This window comes from Oryctolagus cuniculus, chromosome 10, assembly GCF_051225735.1.
Source record: "Oryctolagus cuniculus isolate XC-2025 breed Fujian yellow rabbit chromosome 10, ASM5122573v1, whole genome shotgun sequence".
NCBI lineage: Eukaryota > Metazoa > Chordata > Mammalia > Lagomorpha > Leporidae > Oryctolagus > Oryctolagus cuniculus.
The window spans coordinates 25,217,974-25,240,799 of record NC_142876.1 but is presented as its reverse complement, the minus strand read 5'-3'; the positions used below and the strand labels follow the sequence as shown (position 1 = coordinate 25,240,799).

At 37.2% G+C, this 22,826-nt stretch overlaps 1 protein-coding gene across 2 annotated transcripts in view; it reads left to right on the top strand.

The window, feature by feature from the left end:
* Positions 1 to 22,826, top strand: part of DCC (DCC netrin 1 receptor) — a 1,201,543-nt gene that overhangs the window by 962,136 nt on the left and 216,581 nt on the right. For both annotated transcript variants that reach the window (XM_051851212.3, XM_051851210.3), the window contains exon 13: positions 17,622 to 17,763. In XM_051851212.3, coding sequence (XP_051707172.1) covers positions 17,622 to 17,763 — 142 coding nt within the window. The remainder of the gene's footprint in view (positions 1 to 17,621; positions 17,764 to 22,826) is intronic.

Below are 22,826 nucleotides of genomic sequence, written 5' to 3'. Positions count from 1 at the left end.
AGGTCCTACAGTTTATTGGTTGAACTGGAGGCAGCTGTGTAGAAGTTGTTACTCCTTTCTCAGCACCATATTGTGGGAAAGCAGATGTATAGAATAAGTCTTAATTCCAGTAACAGTCTAGTCCGAGTTGCTCCCAGTTGCTCCCCACAGTTTGCTTTGGAATTAAGCCAAAGTAAATTAATCATTAACAATCCAAAAAGAGTTTTAAGTTTTTTTTTTTTTTATTTTTCCAACTCAGTTACATAATTTTGAAATCAATGAGCTCTCTTGTTTGTAAATATATTAGGCACAACAAGTACCGAAACCTCTTTTGTCAGTTACCAAAATTGCCCTTTTAAGCTAAGTTAGAATCAACCAGTTTAGATCAAGAGGAGGGGAAGACACTTTGTGGGGAAAATACAATTTTTTTTTATTTGACAGAGTTATAGACAGAGAGACAGAGAAAGGGCTTCCTTCCGTTGGCTCACCCCTCAAATGGCCGCCACGGCCGGACCTGCATGGATCCGTAGCGAGGAGCCAGGTGCTTCCTCCCCATCTCTGATGAGGGTGCAGGGGTCCAAGCACCTGGGCCATCCTCCCCTGCCCTCCTGGGCCACAGCAGAAAGCTGGACTGGAAGAGGAGCAGCCAGGACTAGAACCGGCACCCATATGGGATGCTGGCACCACTGGCGGAGGATTAGCCAAGTGAGCCATGGCGCCAGTCCCGGAAATAACAATTTTAAAAATTTTGCTGAGTGACCTCTTTGTTTAGAAAATGTGAATGGCTTCAGATGTATGTAAATGAGGAGAGGAGCTCTGAAAACTTTAGGAAAATGTTTTTATTCAAAGTAACAGAAGTGAAAGGCTAGCAGCTATTTTATTATTCTGTCTAGTTGTGTGCTGTTCCATGTCTGAAAACTCACTGTGACATAGTTTTAATTGCAATAATTCTATTTATACCTGGACAGTTATGGGTTGTATAAATAGGGTAAATAAATAGTAAATAGGGTAAATAGTAAATTATGCTATCAATGTGTGTTCTGTCATTACCCAAAGATTGAAATTAAGGAATACAGTTCTATTTACCTCATCCTTGGAAGAAATATTTGTCAAAGTGCCTCAACCGGTCATTTCCAACAGGAAAGCTTCACAAAACACTTGTGGTTCTGGAAACAGCCAGCTGTTAACATGAGTCATGTGAATCTGACCTGTAATCTCACCTGACATTGGAAACGCAAATATTTTCCCTTATTTCTCCAACACAATTAAAATATTTAATCTCACTTCATTTTTCAAGACATAAATAGCTGTGTAAGTACTCTGTAATTACTGTACATTGTAACAAATGACCTCATAAATACATTGTAATGTCCCATGTAATTACATGCTAAGTCATGTCTTTGAGATGGCTGTTCTGAGATTGAAAGCCTGCTGGTTACAGAGATTAATTACTTAGGGCCTAATTTGACAGTATGCTTGAAGATCTGCCTCTGTTAAATAGCCACTTCTGTGGTTTTAAAAAGAAAACTGTTTCATAGTAAGATCTTCCTTCCTTTCATAACGTAGAGCCTGCTGTCTGTGTTCATCCTTACATATTGGCCATGCCTACATTTTGTTGTACTTAAAAAAGCATTGTTCTGTATAAGATAAGCCTCATATGCAGTAATTTTTCTCCCTAACATGATATAGAAATTGCTTTATGACAGTTATTTTAAAGGTTCTGCTTTATGACTGAAAAAGATTTGGGAGTAAAGGGATTTTTTTAAGGTACTGTAAGATTTTTACCCTTTGGTGAAGTATTATACAGCCTATGAACTAACGTTTCATTGTAATAGCCCAAGTTAATATGTCATGATCATTTTGGCCTGCAAACATTATTGTAGTATCTTAGGTTCTTAGTGGTTATTTTTGATAAATTCATTCTGTTTTGTAAGATAATTTCCATATGGCATGAAGCAGTCTTGAAACTCCTTTTCTCGTTGACTCAATATGCTTAAATATATGATGAACTCAATTTATTCTTGTTATATTAGTAATGCTACTACTCAAATGGCATCTTGAGTTCTTTATTCAAAAAAAAAAAGGAAGAAAGAAAGGAAATAGGAAAAAAGCAGATGATACATTTTCTGCTTAAATTATATATTGGCCTGCTTCCTATGTCATTTAAGGGCAAAATTTTATATGTAATCCCCCTGATGTATTTGTGCTCTGGCATATTTTGCTGTAGTTCCTGTATCAACACTATTATGCTGCTTTTAGTAGCTGTATTTAGTAGAAATGAATTGTCTGAGAAAGGACCTACTGCTCTTAAAGAGTTAATGAGTCTCCCTAAACAGCTAGCTGGCTTCAAGGGAATGACATAGGCTCTGGAGAATAAAATCCATTGATACTGACAAAGTTTGAAATGTATTACTCCTAAGACCAGTTTATCATGAACTCTAGGGAACAACCAAATTGCTTTATTGTAATGGAATTTTGTTAAAATGTGAATACCTCCTAGAAATTGCATTCCTACTCTTTAGGACCTGGAAGAAAACAGCCTTGGCTACTAGGCTATGCATAGAAAATTAGCATGTGACCAAAAAATGCTGTTTTAAATTCAGGAGCTTATACAAAGGAGATTCTTAGGTAAACACCAATATGACTTGTTTCTTTCCTTTTATTTCTCTTTCTATTGCTCTTGTGTTTTTTTTTTTTCTTTCTTTCAGTTGGACTCTATATCTGGGAGTTATTTCCTCAGAGAGCATAAGGATATTTGACTAATTTTATTTCTTTATTCATTCAAGAAAGCTAAAATGGCTGGCAAGATTGATTTGTTCTCTTCAGTTTTTCTTCCAGTAATGGAACCCATTTATGATTATATATCTGAGAATCAACTCCAGCAGGATTTGGTTATCTCTGGTCCGCTCATCAAAAAATGGCACAGTCTGCCTTAAGGAGACCACATCTTCACATTTACACTAGATAGGTTTGAGTGGCAAGGCATTGTTTTTCCTGGTATTTGTACAGCAATCATTTTGATCAGGTTAAGTACTTATAAAAGTAATGTGGCCTCATTGTGAATCACTCATTTATTTATTTTGGTCTTCAAAATGAAATCACACAAAACCAAAATAACTTGCTTCAGTTCAGTTGGCTTTCAAAGTCCTTTTTCTGACTCAAAAACAACTATATGTACTAGTTTTGATAATAATATGACAAAAAAGAATAAAACTGTATTCTGAAGCATTTTCAAATTTCTAAGCCCTTTCGCAGTGTTACTCCTCAACAATTAGGTGAAAGATAGGTATATTCTTGTGATATACATTGATGAAGTTATAGAAATGATTACTACTGTCACTTAGCAAATGAGCAGAGAGTATGTTTCCTTCTTACATATATTATTATATTTATTGAGTATTTTTTTTATTTGTCAAAAACTATTTTCTTTCTTTAAATCATTCAGAACTGCATGCTAAATAGAGTGTCTGCTAAGATTTTCTGTGTATCAGGTATTTGAATTCAGAAGGCCTCAAGGATATTTCGGTACACCAATGCCTAGAATTTGGATTTATTTAATATTTGCAGTTAATTCTTATATTAACTGAAGTTTATTGTACAGAATGGGCATGCAAGTGTGGGACAAGAGTTAAAGCAACCCAATCACTTGGTGTCTGTGAGCAACTCTCTGTGATTATCTACTCTTCTGAGCTTTGTCTTTAATTCAAGAAATAATGTTAAAATGTTTCTTTGCAAGTGCACAAAATGTTATCCTAATATGCTTCTCAGTTATCAGTTTGCATGAGATGCTCTGTGTCTCTGAACAGTTGTAGGTAGGGGATACCAAAAAGAAGATTGGAGAACCTATGTGACCCTAACTGATTAAAAACCCCTGTGCTGTTAAAATGAAGTATGTTGGGTAAGATTTTGTGCTTCTTCTTTTTTCCAAAGAATTATGAAGTTTGAGTTCTCAGAAGTTGAATAAAGGAACAATGACAAGTGGTGGCATGTCAATGTCCTAAGATGTGCCTATTTTTTTTTTTTTTTAAGATTTACTTATTTATTTGAAAGTCAGAGTTACATGTAGAGAGAAGGGAGAGGCAGAGAGAGAGACAGAAGTCTTCCATCCACTGGTTCACTCCTCAGTTGGCCACAATGGCCAGAGCCAGGAGCTTCTTCTGGGTATCCATGCAGGTGCAGGGGCCCAAGTACTTGGGCCATCTTCTACTGCTTTCCCAGGCCATAGCAGAGATCCAGATTGGAAGAGGAGCAGCCAGAATTAGAACCGGCGCCCATATGGGATGCCAGCACTGCAGGCAGCGGCTTCACCCACTACACCACAGTGCCGGCCCCTGTATTTAAATTTTTCTCCGATTGCTTTCACTAGGACATATAAAAATGGAACCTATAAGAAATAGAACAAACAGGTCTGTGAAATGAATATACACAGAGTTCCAAGCCAGTGTCAGGAGAGCCATACTGCTAAACCAGAGGGAATATGGTAATTTGGAATGTTCAATAAGGAAAGCTGGGCACAGTATCCAAAGAAGTGGGGTAGTTGATAACAATTGTGCATGTTAGGTGGAGTCAGAGCTGAAGAAACATTGCAGATGGTAGATCGTAAGGCATTAGGTTTGATGGTTCAGAGTGCCAAAGCACAAAATATGGCTGGGTTCCGAGAGGCAGGTATACATTGCAGTGGAAGTCTTTTCCAACCTTGGATAGATTCACAAAAGAGGTACCAGCTACTAGAAACTCAGTCTTAGATGTCTTGGTGGAACAAGCAAGTAAGTGAGGCAGTGTCTCTACCAGAGAGATCTAGTGTCTAGAACTGGGATCCAAAGCACAATAGCGTTGCAGTATTTAATTTGACGTTGAATAAATTGAGAAATTGTCCCAGGTTGATTTAGCTAATTGCATAACCAGGGACTAGATTTTTCCAGAGTAGACAAATTAGAACATAATCTCTAGTCAAGAATTCAGTGGTATCACTTCTGAGGACTGGGGACTGCCAAGGCAGAGAGAAAGGTAAGATAATTTTGCAAGTAAAGAAATACACTAATGAGGACATGGTTTTATTTTGTCAAAGTCATTAAAGATATCACAATAGCTTAGCTTCATTTTTTAATAAAAGCAAAGTAATGTTTCATGCCTGAATTTAAGATAAGCTCATAAAATTTTATTTAAAATCAAGTATTATTCCATTTGTATGTAACAATCATTTTGTTATTGCCCAGATATTTAACTCAAACTTTGTGGCAGTAGCAGACTTTTCACTCTGGAAATGTGTCACACTGAAAATGTTTGCTAACGTGACTTTCTGTCATTTTGAATAATAGTATACGAGAACTCAGGAATGGAAATTGTAGCTTTCTGACTTTACTTACCACAAGTGATCATATACTAATAATAGTAAGGTAAAAATAGATTAAATCATCAAGAATATCCTATAACTATGGGAAAAAATAAAGGTCATGTAATAGCTTATTGATAGTTTTTAAACCCATACTTGGCAAATACCATAAGTTTGTAGATTTGTATAGTTTATTAACAGGTGAACAAGATTTTGTGAATTGCTCCTGCAGATTTATACATTTGAGAGCAAAAATAGTGCTTATTAGTAGATTAATTATATTTTCAAGAGCTATAGAAATATTTACCAAGTCTTTAGAAAAATACCATAAGTTATCTATTAAGTGATGTTGTTGGGGCAGGTGTTTGGCATAGTGGTTAAGATGCCCCTTGGCAGGTGCATCACGCTGATCTAAAGCCAGGAGCCAGGTGCTTCCTCTTGGTCTCCCATGGGGTGCAGGGCCCAAGCACTTGGGCCATCCTCCACTGCACTCCCTGGCCACAGCAGAGAGCTGGCCTGGAAGAGGGGCAACTGGGACAGAATCCGGCGCCCCGACCGGGACTAGAACCCAGTGTGCCGGCGCCGTAAGGTGGAGGATTAGCTTAGTGAGTTGAGGCGCCGGCAAGATGCCCCTTGGGATGCTGGATCCCATATCAGAGTGTCTGGATTTGAGTCCCAGCTCTGGAAGGCAGCAATGATCTAATGCATACCTGGGCATCAAGAATGATGCTGCAAATACTTACATCTCTGCAACCCATATGGGAGATCCAAATTGAGTTTTGTTATTCTCAGATTTGATCTGGCCGAGTTCTGGCTATTGCAAAGTGAGTGTCTGTCTTTTTCTTTCTTTCAAATAAAATGATGCATTGAAAAAGTTATATAATTTTGATATTAAGTTATCATTTATTTTAAATTACTGATGATTTTTTTCTGATAAAATGACAAAGATGTTGTTTACAACATTAACACAGATGTGTCAGCATGAGTAGCCTTTGTTTCGATTTCTCTGTGGATTTCCATTGATTGATACTTTCCGTAGATAGGTCCAGTGAGCTTTTGAGTTTGCAAATAGATTGCTTTTTGGAAAAGCTTATCCTAGTAAATGTATTATAATCTCAGTTGTTTATGTAAGAAACCTAAGCTTTTCTTTAAGAAAATTATTTTTTATCTTTATTTGAAGGGAAGATTATCAGAAAGGGAGGGAGGGAGACAGAAGGAGATACTCCATCTACTGGCTCACTCTCTACATGACTACATCTGCCAGGTTTCAGCTGGGAGGAAGCCAGGAGTCAGAACTCCATCCAGCTTTCCCACATGCGGCAGGAGGCCCAAGTACTTTTCCTTCTTCCACTGCCTTCCCAGGCACATGAGCAGAAAACTGGATTGGAAGCAGAGCAGCTGGGACTTGTACCACCACTCCAATGTGGGATTCTGGCTTTGCAAGTAGCAGCTTAACCCACTGGACCACAGCACCAGCCCTTAGATTATTCCTGATGATTTCTGCTCTTGAATACTTGACGTTCAGTAAATCACCAAGTTCTGTCAAATCTACCTGAAAAATATCTATTAGGAATTTTGTTCCTCTACAATCTCTTCACTTAGGCTCTATCCAAAACGTCCTTGTTGTGTCCTTATGAGTAAGCTGAGCAATGAATATCCAAGAAGAATAGAAATTATACAGTGTTGCTAAGTAATTCTTACTTCTCTCTTACAGTGATCCCTTCAACTTACAGTAAAAAAGAATCAAACAAACAAAAACAAAAACTATTAAATTGTTCAGTCAACAGAAACGTAGGTGCAAATTCTGGGCATTGTTGCCATACCCAATCTTGCTTGCTTGCTGCTTTTGTGTTCCCTATCACTCTTGCCTGCCTTTATTCTTGCTTACCCTTTATCTGCAACTCCTTGGTCTCTCACTCTGGCTCTCATTCTTTTTCCCACTCCTCCTTCCTTTAAGTATTTAGAATTTCTTGGGTAATTATTATGAACCAGCATGCTGGTGGAAATTCCAAGCACATTTAATCCACACCACAATCCTATGAGGGGGGTACTGTTATTAGCTCATATTACATATGAGAAAACTTAGGCTCAGAGAGCTTAAGTCCCTTATTCAGGATCATACACTGACAAGGAAGATAGCTGAAAAGCGTGTGACACTGGAGACATGAGGACCTGTTAGCTATGGCTACGTTCTGGGAAATAGAAAACTCCAGGTCTGGATTAGTGTAAAGGAAATGGAATGTAAATAAGAGAACAGATTGGCACACAAAGGAAACAGGCTCTTTCGAATGACTGAAAGGCACCTGTATTGAAATCCACAGAGTCTCATGAGTACTAGAAGCATATTTCATTCTTCATGAGGCTTTATATGAGATTCAAGTCACTAGAAGTACAGAGAAAAAAATAAGGAACACAATCCAAAACTGATTTCAAATTAGTTTCAAGATTCTTAGATTCTTATATGTTCAGATAAAGGCATTTTTTAAAATTAATTAATTTATTTACTTTTTAAATTTTTTAAGGTAAACATTTCATATATTTCATATATACAGATTTAGGAACATAGTGATACTTCCCACACACCCTCACTTCCTCCTATGCTCTCACCCTTCCTCTCTACTCATTCTCTTAGTTGTGTTGTTAGTTTTGATTAACACGTATTTTGTTCTGGATTTTTACATCTGTGTTCATCAGTGATATTCATCTATTGCTCTCTTTCTTTGTTGAATTTTTTTCTGGTTTTGGAATTAAGGTGATGTTGGCTTTATAGAAGGAATTTGGAATGATTCCTACCCTTTCAAGGACTGTCTTTTAAGTGGTGCCCTTCAGTTCCCTTCTATGGGATGCTATCCAGATAAAACCTAATAATATTTTTAAAAATCTGTGTTCTAAAGTAATTTAATTTATATGGAGAGGGTCTAAAATGGCCTTGTTTACCTGAAATTTACTCTAGAGAGGATAAGGTAAAATAGCAGAATGCAATGAAAAATGTGGAGTTAAAAGTAGTTTATAAAATGAGGCTTCTGAGAAAAATTATGGGTGACTAGTTTATCAATTTTTTTCTGGTTTCTCACTACTCACATGTATAAGAATAAAGGAAAAATAAAGTAATAGATTAATGCAGCCCATGAAAAGGATAATACCAAACCACTGAACTAGATAGAGCTATCCTAGGTAGTTGGGGAAAAGGCCAGGTAGACCCTTTCTTTTAAATCAATAAACTTAACTGCTATCCACCAAGCGTACTTGGAAAATAAATCATTTTTGTGGTCATTAAGAGGATATGGAAGGATTAGAGGCTAAATTTTGTACTTTTTTTGCCCAAATCTTAAAAAAGGTGAAATTAATCCTTATTTCAAGATAGAACACTATAACAGGAGATTAATTTTTCTCTCACAAGGACCAAAAGTCAAGTCTCACCTACTAGAATTGATTTTTCAAAAGTCAAAGGTCAGGTGTTAAGTACTTTTAATAAAAATCATTACCAGGCTTGCCCATGGAGACTATGTTGTTTTAAAAGAATGTTCTCATAATGATGACAGCTTTAGGTTGCTTGGTGAGGGAATGGAAAATGAAGTCTAAACTAGTGAGTAGAGACAGAATGAGTCTCATATAGAAAATAAGACACACTGTACCATTAAGTAAAAAAAATGGCTGAGTTCTTTCACTTAATTTCCCAAAGCATCCATCCACATCATCTGCAAAAGAACCTAAGAAGGAATGGAATACCAGTATGCAATGTTCTGGCACTTGCTTGAAATCAATGAGAAAGCATAAAAAACACTAATCAACTTAGCTGCTACCCACAGATGTGGATGAATAAAAATGATAAAATCACTTCTAAAGATGAATAGCTCCAGGGTGTGGAGTGTGCAACTGATTCTATTAATTAATTGCTGTTAGGCATTGATATTAAAGTATTGGCTATGTGGGAATAATTTATGCAATCACTGGAAATTCTCAAATATGATAACAGAAAAATTATTTTCTTTCAAAGTTTAAGTATTACTCATGTGTTCATTAGTATAATTAAGTTTTCCAGGCTTATCAAGTGATTTACAATCATTTGGTAGATATAGTAAGCACAATTATTCTCCCTTTTCCAATATATATATAGAGATTGATGTCATTTATAAGTGAGCACTCAGTAAAGGCATAGCAAAATATTATCTGGAAAACAAAAGAATATAACTCTTACTCTAAGGTTTAACATTTGCATTGGTGTTTACATTTTATGTTTGAATTTAATTTCTTAAATGTTTGTTTTTGAGAGACAGAGAGTAGAAAGAGACAGACACACAGAAAGACAGACAAACACACAGAGCTCCTATCCTCCAGTTCATTCTCCAGAAACTCAACAATGGCAGGGGCTGAGGCTAGGAGATGGAAACTTGATACACATCTCCCATATGGTGGCAAGATCCACAGGATTTCAGTCCTCAGTGCTGCCCCTCAGAGTCTGTATTAACAGGAAATAGGAGCCTGAGATGGATATTCAATCCATGCACTCCAATATGGGAGGACGACATCTTAATTTGCGTCTCAATCACCAGGTGATTGGAATTTAATTTTAAATTTTAAACTTGAGTTGCAGTCCTTAGAAAATAGCCAGTCTTGATTTTCAAAGGGCAATGTATGGGAAGGCTTATAGAAGGTAGTAATAGTGCAGTTACTTAAGTTCAAATACACTCTTCTCAAGGATGTTTTGTAGAACAATTTCAGTGAATGAAGCTGACAAGCAGAGGCCCAATGATTAGTTATCCAAGTGTGAAATTATAAACGAACGTTGATCTCAACATTTGGAAAAGAGTCCAGGGATGGTGCACATGGACCTCAGGTTGATCACTCATTAAATGCGTGCCTCAGGTATCTCCTTTGTAAAACTGTAAATGGTGATACTGTCTAGCACTGCTCCCGTGAAACACTTGGAAATAAAAAAAATGAGTAGTGGAATATAAATATGTTATCACTATGCATTGAATTCTTGTTTCCTTTACTAATTTCTAAACTTGGGAGCAATGAATATGTCCGTGATTGAGTACCTGTGTTTGGTGAGGGTGGGAGGGGTCAGTGGGCATGTGTGTGTTTAGGGCTCTGGGTTCTTTGGAAGCCAAGGAATTTAACCAAATGTCAGAAATGAGCACATGGATCCAGCCACATGTCTCTTTAACATGGCCTGAAATAATTTTCCCAATCTTCCTTCCCATTTCAATGCTCCACATACCATTATCTCTGCTGAGTAACAAACTATATGATCTTCCCTTGGAGATGTTTCCCATTTTCCTGACTCCATGAACTTGTTCTTGGTACTGTCTTAAACAGCTTGTGCGTCCTTCCATGAAGTCCTGCTCACACTGGAAATCTTTCTTGTCCACAGTAGACAGAGTTGATCTTTCCCTTGTCCACCTGAATTTATTTCCATTGTTGATAAATTAACTTATTTGGTGTTTCTAGTCTCAAGAATAGTGCTTTCACAATAGCAGGAATGTGGGTTAATATATTCTGAATGAATAGCAACTAAATCAGTTAGACTCTCAGTCTCTTGAACTATCTGTGGAGGCTCACATTACCTCAGATGAAATCCAGTTCTGATAACACTAATTTACTGCATGATTTTAAGTTACTTAACTACTCTGTATACCAGTTCACATGCTTGTAAACAGCAGGTGACAATAAACTTATAGGGTCTTCGTGAGTATAAGCATAACCCATAAAGAGTACTTTGATCTATATTAAGTCTAAAATGTGTTTAGCAAATATTTGTGAGTGGTACTTGATCACTCACATTTAAAGTGTAGTAGATGTGAAGTAAATCACCTCAGTAGGGCTATATTCTCAAATATATTCTAACATCTTAAATCAGTTCCACATAACATGTTCCTGTAAAATTATTAAAACCTATTTTTTAAAGATTTATTTATTTATGTGAAAGTCAGAGTTGCACAGAGAAAGAAGGAACAGCAGAGAAAGAGAGAAAGTTCTTCTATCCGCTGGTTCACTCCCCAATTGGCTACAGTGGCTGGAGCTGCTGATCCAAAGCCAGGAGCCAGGAACTTCTTCCAGGTCACCTACGCAGGTGCAAGGGCCCAGGACCTAGGCAATTTTCTACTGCTTTCCCAGGTTCCCAGGACATAGCAGAGAGCTGGATCGGAAGTAGAGCAGCCGAGTGTTGAACCAGTGTCCATATAGGATGCCAGCACTGTAGGTGGTGGCTTTACCTGCTATGCCAAAACACTGTCCTCTTAAAACCTATTGATTGTATAATTAGACTTGATCTATGTATTTGTAGATTCTGTGTTATTAAATCTTCCTACGTAAATTTAGTCATAATATAAAGTAAGTACCCATAGTGCCTTTGTGTTCTTGAGCGGAAAGATGAAATATTTGTTTTACCTGATCCACACATTCCAAGCAGAAGTTGCACAGAGAATGCCCTGTTTTCTCGTTTAAGCTCTCATACACACATCTTTTATGCATTCTACTTGATGTCTTTTTCTTCTTTTGCATTTTTTGTACTTTTGTTCATGGTTTTGCTGTTAAAATTTCCCCTTAATTGGAATGCTGAAATGCTGTCCAGTGTTAAGTGAAGAAAGGTATGTGGTAACCTGTGGAGAAACTATTAGTTAAATAAGCTATATTCAGGCACTGAAGTTCAATGTTAATGAAGCACCAAAATAGTAAATAAGATGTCTTTATATAGTAGTGTGCATAAAAAAGGTTATATATTGATCAGTGGACAAAATATTGTAATCAGAGGTTTCAAAGAAACTATACCTCTGTTTGTCCTAGGACCATTATTTTAGCTTTTGTAAATCAATTCACTGTTGGTGGCAACTGTACAGACTCTTTAGAGCATAGCTACCGTGTATCAGGAGAACCAACTACAGTTGACACACTTTGAAGTTGGTAAAGTGCTCAGAAAGTAACTGAATTCAGAAGATATTTTTTATGTTACAATGGAACTTAATCTGTAGAGTACCAGGTCACGTGTGGTGGATCTGGAAGAAGGATCTCAGACTTATGTCCCACTGGAGATGGCTGATTCGCTGTTTCCATTGATTGGATTGAGTCCAGAGAGAGCTGGGCTTGTGGCCCACAGGACTCGGCAATCCATTCCCAGCCGCAGATCTGACATCTTTCAAACAGCCATCCATTTCTCCCTACCACCTCACAACACAAGTACCGTGGGTTTATTTTTAAAATTAATTTAAATGTTCATCAAGTGTTATATCCACATTGTGCTTTTTAAACATTAAATAGCACTAACAGGCATACAGTTAAAAACATAGATACATCCCTGCCCCTCCTCTAACCCTTCCCTCTTCCTAAAGACTCCCAAGTTCATCATTTTTGGATTTCTCTTGACATTTACCTTTATGTTTCTCAATAATGTAACTGTGTCAGTTCACCAGTTTTAATTCCCTAGTTTTAGATATTATCTTTTGTTTTATTTTTATGTCAAGGTTTGGTGCTGATATACTTTTATACTTATTTCTCTTCTCCCAATATTTAATCTTTTTCCTTTGCCTTGTTTGGTTGAAGTTTAATTAAAGTAAAGTGAAAAGTACCGATCTTAAATGCTCAGTCCCATGAGTACATTAAGAGACTAGGTCTACCTTGACAAACACCACAAACACAGTGGCTGAAACAGCAGAAATTCATTTTTTTAGGGGCCTGGGGTCTGCAAGTCCTAGATCCATGTGTCGGCAGGGGTACTCTGAAGTTTCACTCTAGCTGTAGATGACTCTTTTCCTTGTGTCTTTCTTCACAAGGTCTTCTGCTGGGTCTATGTGTCTCTGTGTTCTAATCATCTTGTTTCTTGTTTGTTTTTCCCCAGAAACCTTTTACTTAAGGAATATAAACTTCATGCATTTCATAAATACAGTAGGAAACCTATCATATTTGGACCTGTCCTAATGACATCATTTAAACAATTACCTCCTAAAGGGACCTATCTCTAACTGTAGGCATAATTTATGGTGCTAGACAGGGTGTTAATATGAATCTTGGGGGTACAATGGCATTTTTATCCACTCATGTAATAAACATGAATTCACTATGCAGAAAATTTCCATCATATCAAAAAGTCGTCTTGTACTGGTTTATAATCAATCCCTATGTTCAATTGACATGTTCTGATTTCTGTTGCCATAGATTGATTTGTTTTGTCCTTAAATTTCATAGAAATGAAAATAAACTCCTTTGTGTCTATGTCTCATCCTATTAAAATTTATATAGCCCTTGAAATATTCTTCACTGTCTCCCTAAAATTTCTAAAGTCCTTCCTATTTTGGACTATCTTTCCTAAACTTCAAGTCATTCTCTTAGTCTGTACTCTCATTATCCTAGTGTAGTGTGGGGAGCAATTCGGACTAGACTAAGTTACTGGAATTAAGACTTATTCTGTGCATCTGCTCTCCCACAATATGGCGCTGGGAGAGAAGAAAACAGCTTTTACACAGCTGCCTCCAGTTCAACCAATAAACTGTAGGACTTGCTCCTGATTGGAGGAGAGCGGCGTGCTCGGCGTGTGGGCAGCCGAGTTGGGATTGGCAGAGGAGGACTATAAAGGAGGAGAGAGACGGCATGCACCAGGAACATCTAAGGGGAACATCTAGCTGAAGGAACACCTGTGCAGCCCCCGACAGAGCCGGCCGGCGGTGTGCCGCTCCCCTGCGGAAGTGGGGAAAGCGGCCAGGGGGAACCGCCCTTCCACGGAGGTGGAAGGGATAGTAGCCAACCCGGGAAGAACCAGCAGCAAACCCGGGGAGGGCCGAGCAGACGAAAGAACAGCGCAGGGTCCTGTGTTGCTCCTCCACGAAGAGGGGGAGCGACAGTGTAGGTCCTTCATTAATCTCCTGTTATGAAAGGGACACAGACTTTGCAATTATAGATGTATCAAATGTCTGTATACTAGCTTGTACAGACATGCATTGTAATACTGAATTAATGGTAAACTAGTATTCAAACAGTACTTGGCCAGCGCTGCGGCTCACTAGGCTAATCCTCTGCCTGTGGTGCCGGCACCCCGGGTTCTAGATCCGGGATTCTGTGCCAGTTGCTCCTCTTCTAGTCCAGCTCTCTGCTGTGGGCCGGGAAAGCAGTGGAGGATGGGCCAAGTGCTTGGGCCCTGCACCCACATGGGAGACCAGGAGGAAGCACCTGGCTCCTGGCTTCAGTTCAGTGCTGTGCACTGGCCATGGCGGCCATTTTGGGGGTAAACCAACGGAAGGAAGACCTCTCTCTGACTCTCTCTCTCACTGTCTAACTCTGCCTGTCAAAACAAACAAACAAACAAACAAAAAAAACCAAAAAGCAAAACAGTACTCTATACTTTATGTATCTGTGTGGGTGCAAACTGTTGAAATGTTTATTAGTATATACTAAGTTGATCTTCTGTATATAAAGATAATTAAAAATGAATCTTAATGAAGAACGGGATGGGAGAGGGAGTAGGAGATCGGATGGTTTGTGGGTCGGAGGGTGGTTGTGGGGGGAAAAACCACTATAATCCAGAAGTTGTACTTTAGAAATTTATATTTATTAAATAAAAATTTAAAAAACATATTGTATTTGCAATACTTATACTTCATGCTTATGTAACTAGACTTGTGCTATAATGTCTTGATTATTTGGCTATACATCAACTTCTAGATTTACAGTCCTTGTTTAGAACTTTATAGTTATTTTTTTGTTTGTTTGTTTTTCTTTTATTTTTTTAAACTTTTATTTAATGAATATAAATTTCCAAAGTACAGCTTATGGATTTCAATGGCTTCCCCCCCATAACATCCCTCCCACCCGCAACCCTCCCCTTTCCCACTCCCTCTCCCCTTCCATTCACATCAAGATTCATTTTCGTTTCTCTTTATATACAGAAGATCAGTTTAGCATACATTAAGTAAAGATTTCAACAGTTTGCTCCCACACAGATACATAAAGTGAAAAATACTGTTTGAGTACTAGTTATAGCATTAAATCTCAATGTACAGCACACTAAGGACAAAGATCCTACATGAGGAGTAAGTGCACAGTGACTCCTGTTGTTGACTTAACAAATTGACACACTTGTTTATGGCCTCAGTAATCACCCTATGCTCTTGTCATGAGCTGCCAAGGCTATGGAAGCCCCCTGAGTTCACTGACTCTGATCATATTTAGACAATGCCATGGTCAAAATGGAAGTTCTTTCCTCCCTTCAGAGATAGGTACCTCCTTCTTTGATGACCCGTTCTTTCCACTGGGATCTCACTCGCAGAGATCTTTCATTTAGTTTTTTTTTTTGTTTTTTTTTTTTTTTTTTTTTTTTTTGCAGAGTGTCTTGGCTTTCCATGCCTGAAATACTCTCATGGGCTTTTCAGCCGGATCCGCATGCCTTAAGGGCTGATTCTGAGGCCAGAGTGCTGTTTAGGACATTTGCCATTCTATGGGTCTGCTGTGTATCTCACTTCCCATGTTGGATCATTCTCTCCCTTTTTGATTCTATCAGCTAGTATTTGCAGACACTATTGTTGTTTATGTGATCCCTTTGGTTCTTAGTCCTATCATTATGATCAATTGTGAACAGAAATTGATCACTGGGACTAGTGAAATGGCATTGCTAAATGCCACCTTGATGGTTATTTTTAGATTTTTATCATTATTTATTTGAAAGGAAGAATGGCAGAGAAAAAGAGAGGGAATGAATGAATGTGTATAAATGAATATTGTATCTGTTGGTTCACTTCTCAAATGTCCACAAAAGTCAGGGCTAGGACAAGCTGAAGCCAAGAGCCTGTAACTCTACCTGTGTCTCCCATGTTGTAGGGACCCAAGTACCTGAGCCATCACCTGCTGCTCGCAGGATGCAGTAACAGAAATATCGATCTGAAGTGGAGGAGTGGGTACTGCAGGTACCACTCTGATAGGAGATGCAAGCATCCTAAGCAGCAGATTAACTTGATTGCACCACAAGCCCATTCCTATAATAATATTGCTGTTTTCTGACTTCAATTGTTGCTGAGAAATCTGATGTCATTCTTTGTCCTTATCATGTGTTATGTGACCTGCTTTTATTTTTTTCTATTTTGGAAATTTTTGGATCACACCCACACTCTGTCTCCACTCCCTGGTAAGGCTCTTCTATGTCACACAGTATGTGCCTTGTTGTCATTCTTTTTAATTCCTCAATCTTTCAGTCTAGCATCTCAAGTCTTCCAGTTCTGCAAGGTTTTCATTGGGAGGAGAGTTTTTTGTTTTTGTTTGTTTTGTTTTGCTAATTTCTATCTTCAGTTTTTTCTTCCTTTTGATTATCTTATCCATTGGGTGTTGGAAACTGTGGGGTAAACTTCTAATTATTTTTTCTTTTTTCTTTCTGATTTCCTAACTTTCACACTGAGTCATGGAAAATTACATTATTTTCCATGTGTGTTGAATATTTAATTGCTGCAAAATATATTTAGATTGAGGACATTTTTAATCTGCTTTATATTGTTAAATGAGGGCCTCACTGTTGGGATGTTTATCAGCGGCCCAACTCTTGCTTTGCTTAGGGCACAGTTATTAATTTGCTCTAGAGAAGGATTATTTAGTGTTCTGCTTGACAAGCATACACCTGATTGCCACTAGTCCACATCTCAGATGAAGGAAAAATACATGGATCTTTCACATGTTTGACCTAAGAACAGTTCTCCTGATCCCTGTTCTCTTCTGTTTCTGGTGTGTCTGAATCTGTATTTCCAGACAATAAAACTACCAGCCGCTCCAAAGTCAGCGAGCTTATCAGAGTTGTTTTATTGTGTGTCAATAGGAATTTGGGACCATAATTGATCTTTGTGGCTTTCAAGCCATCCCTTATATCAACTCCATGCTTCAGTCCCACCTTTCACAGTCCAGGACTCTGAAATTTTTCATGCAAATTCCCTTGTTTTTCATTAATGTCTCTTAAAAATATGTATGTTTCAGCTTTCTCCACAAATCCCTCCAAGTCGTATCTTCCAAATATCTGTACTTGTTGATATCCTAATGCAATGTCGTCCTATTCTCTTTTTATTGGACTACACCCCTTGGAGTATTTGACTGTCATATTAATGGCACTAACAAAAGGAAAGATGATAATGCTTGTAATCAAATGAATTGTGCATTTTTGTTCAAATCAGTCAAATAAGAATTGTCATGCTGTAGGAAAGGCTTTCATTTGATTCTACGAAGCTATCCCCTAACACTCCTTGCTTTGCTCCATTATTCACACTTATGTTTGGGTCATTTCTTTGACCTCATCCTGTTGTCCCTTCTTTCTCCAATGTTTTAATTTACATTTATTGTTTCACAGAGCATCAAAGTAAGCTGGCTGCCTCCTCCATCAGGAACACAAAATGGATTCATTACTGGCTATAAAATTCGACATAGAAAGACGACCCGCAGGGGTGAGATGGAAACACTGGAGCCAAACAACCTCTGGTACCTGTTCCCAGGTCAGTGTTCATGGGGTGCGCTCTCGCAAGGTTTTGATGAATTAAATGGTTCAGGAATAAAATATACTGTCACTTCAAATGCACATCGATTTCCTCCTTTCCCAGCTCTCAGCAGGTGGCATTTATTGCCCCAAACAAGAATAACCTTTATATGTTTTACTTTATATCCTCTATAATGCTTTCACTCCATATTTTACTTCTGGATCACCATCTAAAAAATGCATCATACAATTTTTATCCATATTACTTTGTCAGCATTGCAGACTCAATCATATTATCTGATAACTTTCATCTTTTTAAGTAATAACTTTTGAAAGACATCTATTAACATATTTTCAAGATTAAGTCACTTAGATCCACTACTCCAACTTCTAGTGGTGAGGTTGAAGACAGAAAAATGATAAAGGTTAAATTGTGTAGAAAGAAAACAGTTATTCTGCCATCCAAGTACAAATATGTATTCACTTTTGTAGCTTGATTGGTGAAATTCCTAGTAGGTCAAGCTTATAAAAAATGGACTCAGTTTTCAAACAGAAAATGTGAATTTATATATATATATATAAACATAAACATTTTATGTAAAATAGACCATCATCTACTTCCTTTAAGGACTGGAACCCCGTCATACATGTCAGTGCAGGTCCCTAGAAAACCAACTGGAGCAAGGCTTTTGCGGAAATACCATTGAAAATGTAAGCCCAGGAAAGTAATCATGAGGGAACAAGGGAATTACCCCATCATGGTGTATTGGTGAACTGGGATGGCCACAATGTTCTAACAAACACAGAACTTGGGAGGCTTTCTGGAGTGTCTCTAAGAGGCCCTGTAAACCATGGCTCAAAATCCAGGGCTGGACAGGAAGTGTGAGCAGCTTTTCTTTGGTTTGTTGTTTGCCCATGTTCCACCATCAGGTACCCCCAACTAGCCTCAGGTGAAGTTAGGACTTCCGGTGAGCATGCTAATATGGAGGCCTCTCCTCGCTAGTCAGCGCTTTAAGTGACAGGGCTTGGTCTTGAGTAGCAACACAGCTCAGGGATTACAAGCCCAGGAAACAACAGGAGCTATTGCTAGGAACTTGGGAAGCAAAGTGTAGCGAAATGACTCAGGACAGAGAAGAGCAAACTAGGGCTGGCACACAAATTAGTCTGTGATAATGTAAAAACGATAAAGCATGAAACTTGCAACTGCTGAGAAAACTTCCATTGCAAATGAGAAAATGGAAAAGTAACCCTGGATTTGTGCCTTTTCTCTACACCAGATATTTTAAAATGTTCACTTAAATAACACACACACACACACACACACACAAAGACAGCTTCTTGTTCTTGGTCAGTTGGCATTCTGAGATTTCAGAGTAACCTAGCCTTTTGACTCATATTTTTTTCTGTTATTCCTATGAAATTTTAAAGAGTACTTCTGCAGTAGACTTAGAAAAAGTATATTATTTGTTTTCAATCTGGACAAAATCTCCTGGACAGGTACAATGGAATATAAGAGGAAGTTATAATATTCTACCATACTATTTTAAAATCATTAAAGAAACCAAGATCCCATATAATTTTCCTTAGTGAAATAATAGAAAGAAGGTAAAAATAATTGAAGTTAAAGTGAAGAACATGTGCTCATTAGGATATTTTTTTACAACATGTAGTTTGAGAGCAATTGAAAAACTTGAAAAGTCTTTTAAAAATATTTTATTATAATATCAAACTTAATATTAGACTAGAAGAGAGTCTAAAGATGGCTCAAGTGTTGGGTCTCTGCTACCCATGTAGGAGATCTGGATGGAATTCTGGATTCTTGGCTTTCACCTGGCCCAGTCCTGCCTATTGGAGGCATGTGGGGAGTGAACTAGTAGAGATGGAAGATTCATATTCTCTCTCTCTTGTTCTCTCTCTCTCTCAGTGTGTTAGTCTGCCTTTCAAATACATGAAAATAAATAAATATTTTAAAAAGTAATAGAAATGCATTCAGGAATGCCAGCATAGTGTTTATAGTTACATGTATAACTACATTTGAAATTGATTGCAATAAAACCAAATTACACATACTCCTTGTTAATTTGAACTGGAGCATTAAAAATTAGTATAAGGCAAATAACACACCTTTGTGATAAAAAAGTTAGTGAATGGCATCATACCTTTAAAAAACTAAAAATGGGCTTTTCAAAGCCTCTGCCTTCCTGTTGCCTGCTCTGTGACTTAGCTTCAGAAGCAGCTGTTACTTTTCTAGAGGTCATGAGAATGTCTACAAATCACTAAGGGACCAGAAGTACTACACACTGGAGGACGGCTGTGGTCCAAGCTTATACACAGGAAATATCTAGCTGCTTCTACACTTTGTGCTAGGCAGAAATAATTGATTTTCCATATCAATCTGCAGCATTGAGCATGTACAGGATTTGACCCCATGCCTTCAGTGCCTGTAAGATACATGTGTTTATTGATTTGGCTGTTAAAAAAATTGGAAATGCCAGAATGCTTCATTTCTTTGATATAAATATTCAGGTTTGGACATTGAAAATGTCTGTTTTTCAAAATCTTCTGCTTCTTAGGTAGGTGTTTTTGTTGTATGTTTTTTTAGTAAGATAATATGACATCTGCCTCTCAGGTGTCTTTTGTTGTGTGTTTTTTAGTAAGATAATATGACATCTGCAATAACAAAGTAATTCAGAGTTATAACAAAGATTTTGAATAACTGCTATCAGTTGTATTCTGGGAACTCAAGTTAACTACATTTTAAAATGATTTTTTAAAACTTTGGAGTACTCTTCAGAGAAGGTGTTTGAAATTTACAGGCTCTCTTGTGTTTCAAGGCCAGTATTGAGTAAACATAACAATTAGCATGCATTGGTATTAAGTGGGCTGAAAACTAAAACAATAGCCTGGCAGTTTTATAAGAATGTTCACATTAAAGAATCGTATTTTTGAATAATATTCCATTTCTTAGCATGAGTTCTAAGACATTAGAAATAGAAGGATTACAGAACTAAAATCATTTTAGTAGTGGAGGTAGAAACAGGAGGAAGAAATAGTGTAAAAATAGAACTTACCCATTTTTTTATTTTAATTTTAATGAATTTTTAGATTCAGTGTAATTTGTAGATATGAGTCTCAGACCATAATGAAATTCCTCTTCTCCCACCCTCCTTTCCTTTCACTCTTACTCCTTCTACCTTTCTTTCTGTCTTTATTTTAGATAAAATTTTAAATTTAAATCACAATAAAGGCTTAATACTTCACCAAACAAGAAGTTTAACAAGTAAAAAGCAAATAGACCCTAGAATAGCAGGAATATAGACAACAGTTATAAATAATAATTGAATGTATAAATGAAAATTTCACCCATGAATAGATTTTTAGTTAATTTGTCATTCATGATTTCTTTCAATGAAATATAACCAATTTCAGTGTAAAATCTAAATATTTCCTGTGTTGTTATAATAATTAAGTGCATTTAGACTTTATGCCCTTTTATCTCAACAGTTTATGAAGAATAATGTTATGCAGATTGCAATACAAATAATTAAGCATTACATTTTTTATAATCTGTTAGTTACCACAGAACAGGAAAAATATATATTTGTCTTTTGGACACTGACTGATTTCACTAAGCATAATGGTTTCATTTGTATCCATTTGTTGCAATAGACAAGATTTCATTCTTTTTATGGCTGAGTAATAGTCCATAGTGTATATCACATTTTCTCAATCCGGTCATTGTTTGATGGGCATCTAGGTTGATCCCATGTCTTAGCTATTGTGAATTGGGCTACAATAAACATGGGGGTAACTCCTTCATACGCTGAATTCATTTCATTTGAGTAAATTCTGATGAGACACATGTCTGGGTCATATGGTAGATATATTTTCAACTTTCTGAGGAATCTCTACACTGTCTTCCATGATGGCTGTACTAGCTTGCATTCCAACCAACAATAGACTAGGGAATGTTTTCACCCACATTGTTACCAGCATTTGTGGTTTTTTGGTTTCTATATGAGGGCCATTCTAATTATAGTGAGGTGAAATCTCATTGTGGTTTTGATTTGCATTTCCCTGATGGTTAGTGATCCTGAGCATTTTTTGTTGTGTCTATTGGCCATTTGAGTTTCCTCTTTTGAAAAATGCCTGGTCAAGTCCTTTGCCCAAGGACAAAGAACTTAATTGGATTGTTTGGTTGTTGTAGAGTTTCTGGATCACTTTATAGATTCTGGATATTAATTCTTTATCAATTGCTTAATTTGCAAAGATTGTCTCCCATTCTGTCAATTCCTTAGCTTTGTGAAGTGTATCCTTTGCAATGCAGAAGCTTCTTATTAACTTGTCATAATCCAGTTTGTCTATTTTTTCTTTGATTATCTGTGCTTCTGGGATCTTTTCAAAGGATTCTTTGCCTATGCTGATGTCTCACAGAGTTTCCCCAATGTTATCCTCTAATAATTTCACGGTATCAGGTCATAGATTGACATCCTTGATTGATTTTTTATGTTGATTTTGTATAAGGTTTAAGGTAGGGAACTTGTTTCTTACTTCTGCATGTGGAGATCTAATTTTTCCACCACTATTGTGGAAGAGACTGTCCTTATTCTAGGGATTCATTTTAGCTCAATTGTCACAGACTAGTTGGTTGTAGATGCACAGATTAATTTCTGTGGATTCTATTCTGTTCCATTTTTCTTTTTTTTAAACTTTTATTTAATGAATATAAATTTCCAAAGTACAGCTTATGGATTACAATGGCTTCCCCCCATAACATCCCTCCCACCCGCAACCCTTCCCTTTCCCACTCCTTCTCCCCTTCCATTCACATCAAGATTCATTTTCAATTCTCTTTATATACAGAAGATCAGTTTAGCATACATTAAGTAAAGATTTCAACAGTTTGCTCCCACACAGAAACATAAAGTGAAAAATACCATTTGAGTACTAGTTATAGTATTAAATCTCAATGTACAGCACACTAAGGACAAAGATCCTACATGAGGAGTAAGTGCACAGTGACTCCTGTTGTTGACTTAACAAATTGACACTCTTGTTTATGGCCTCAGTAATCACCCTAGG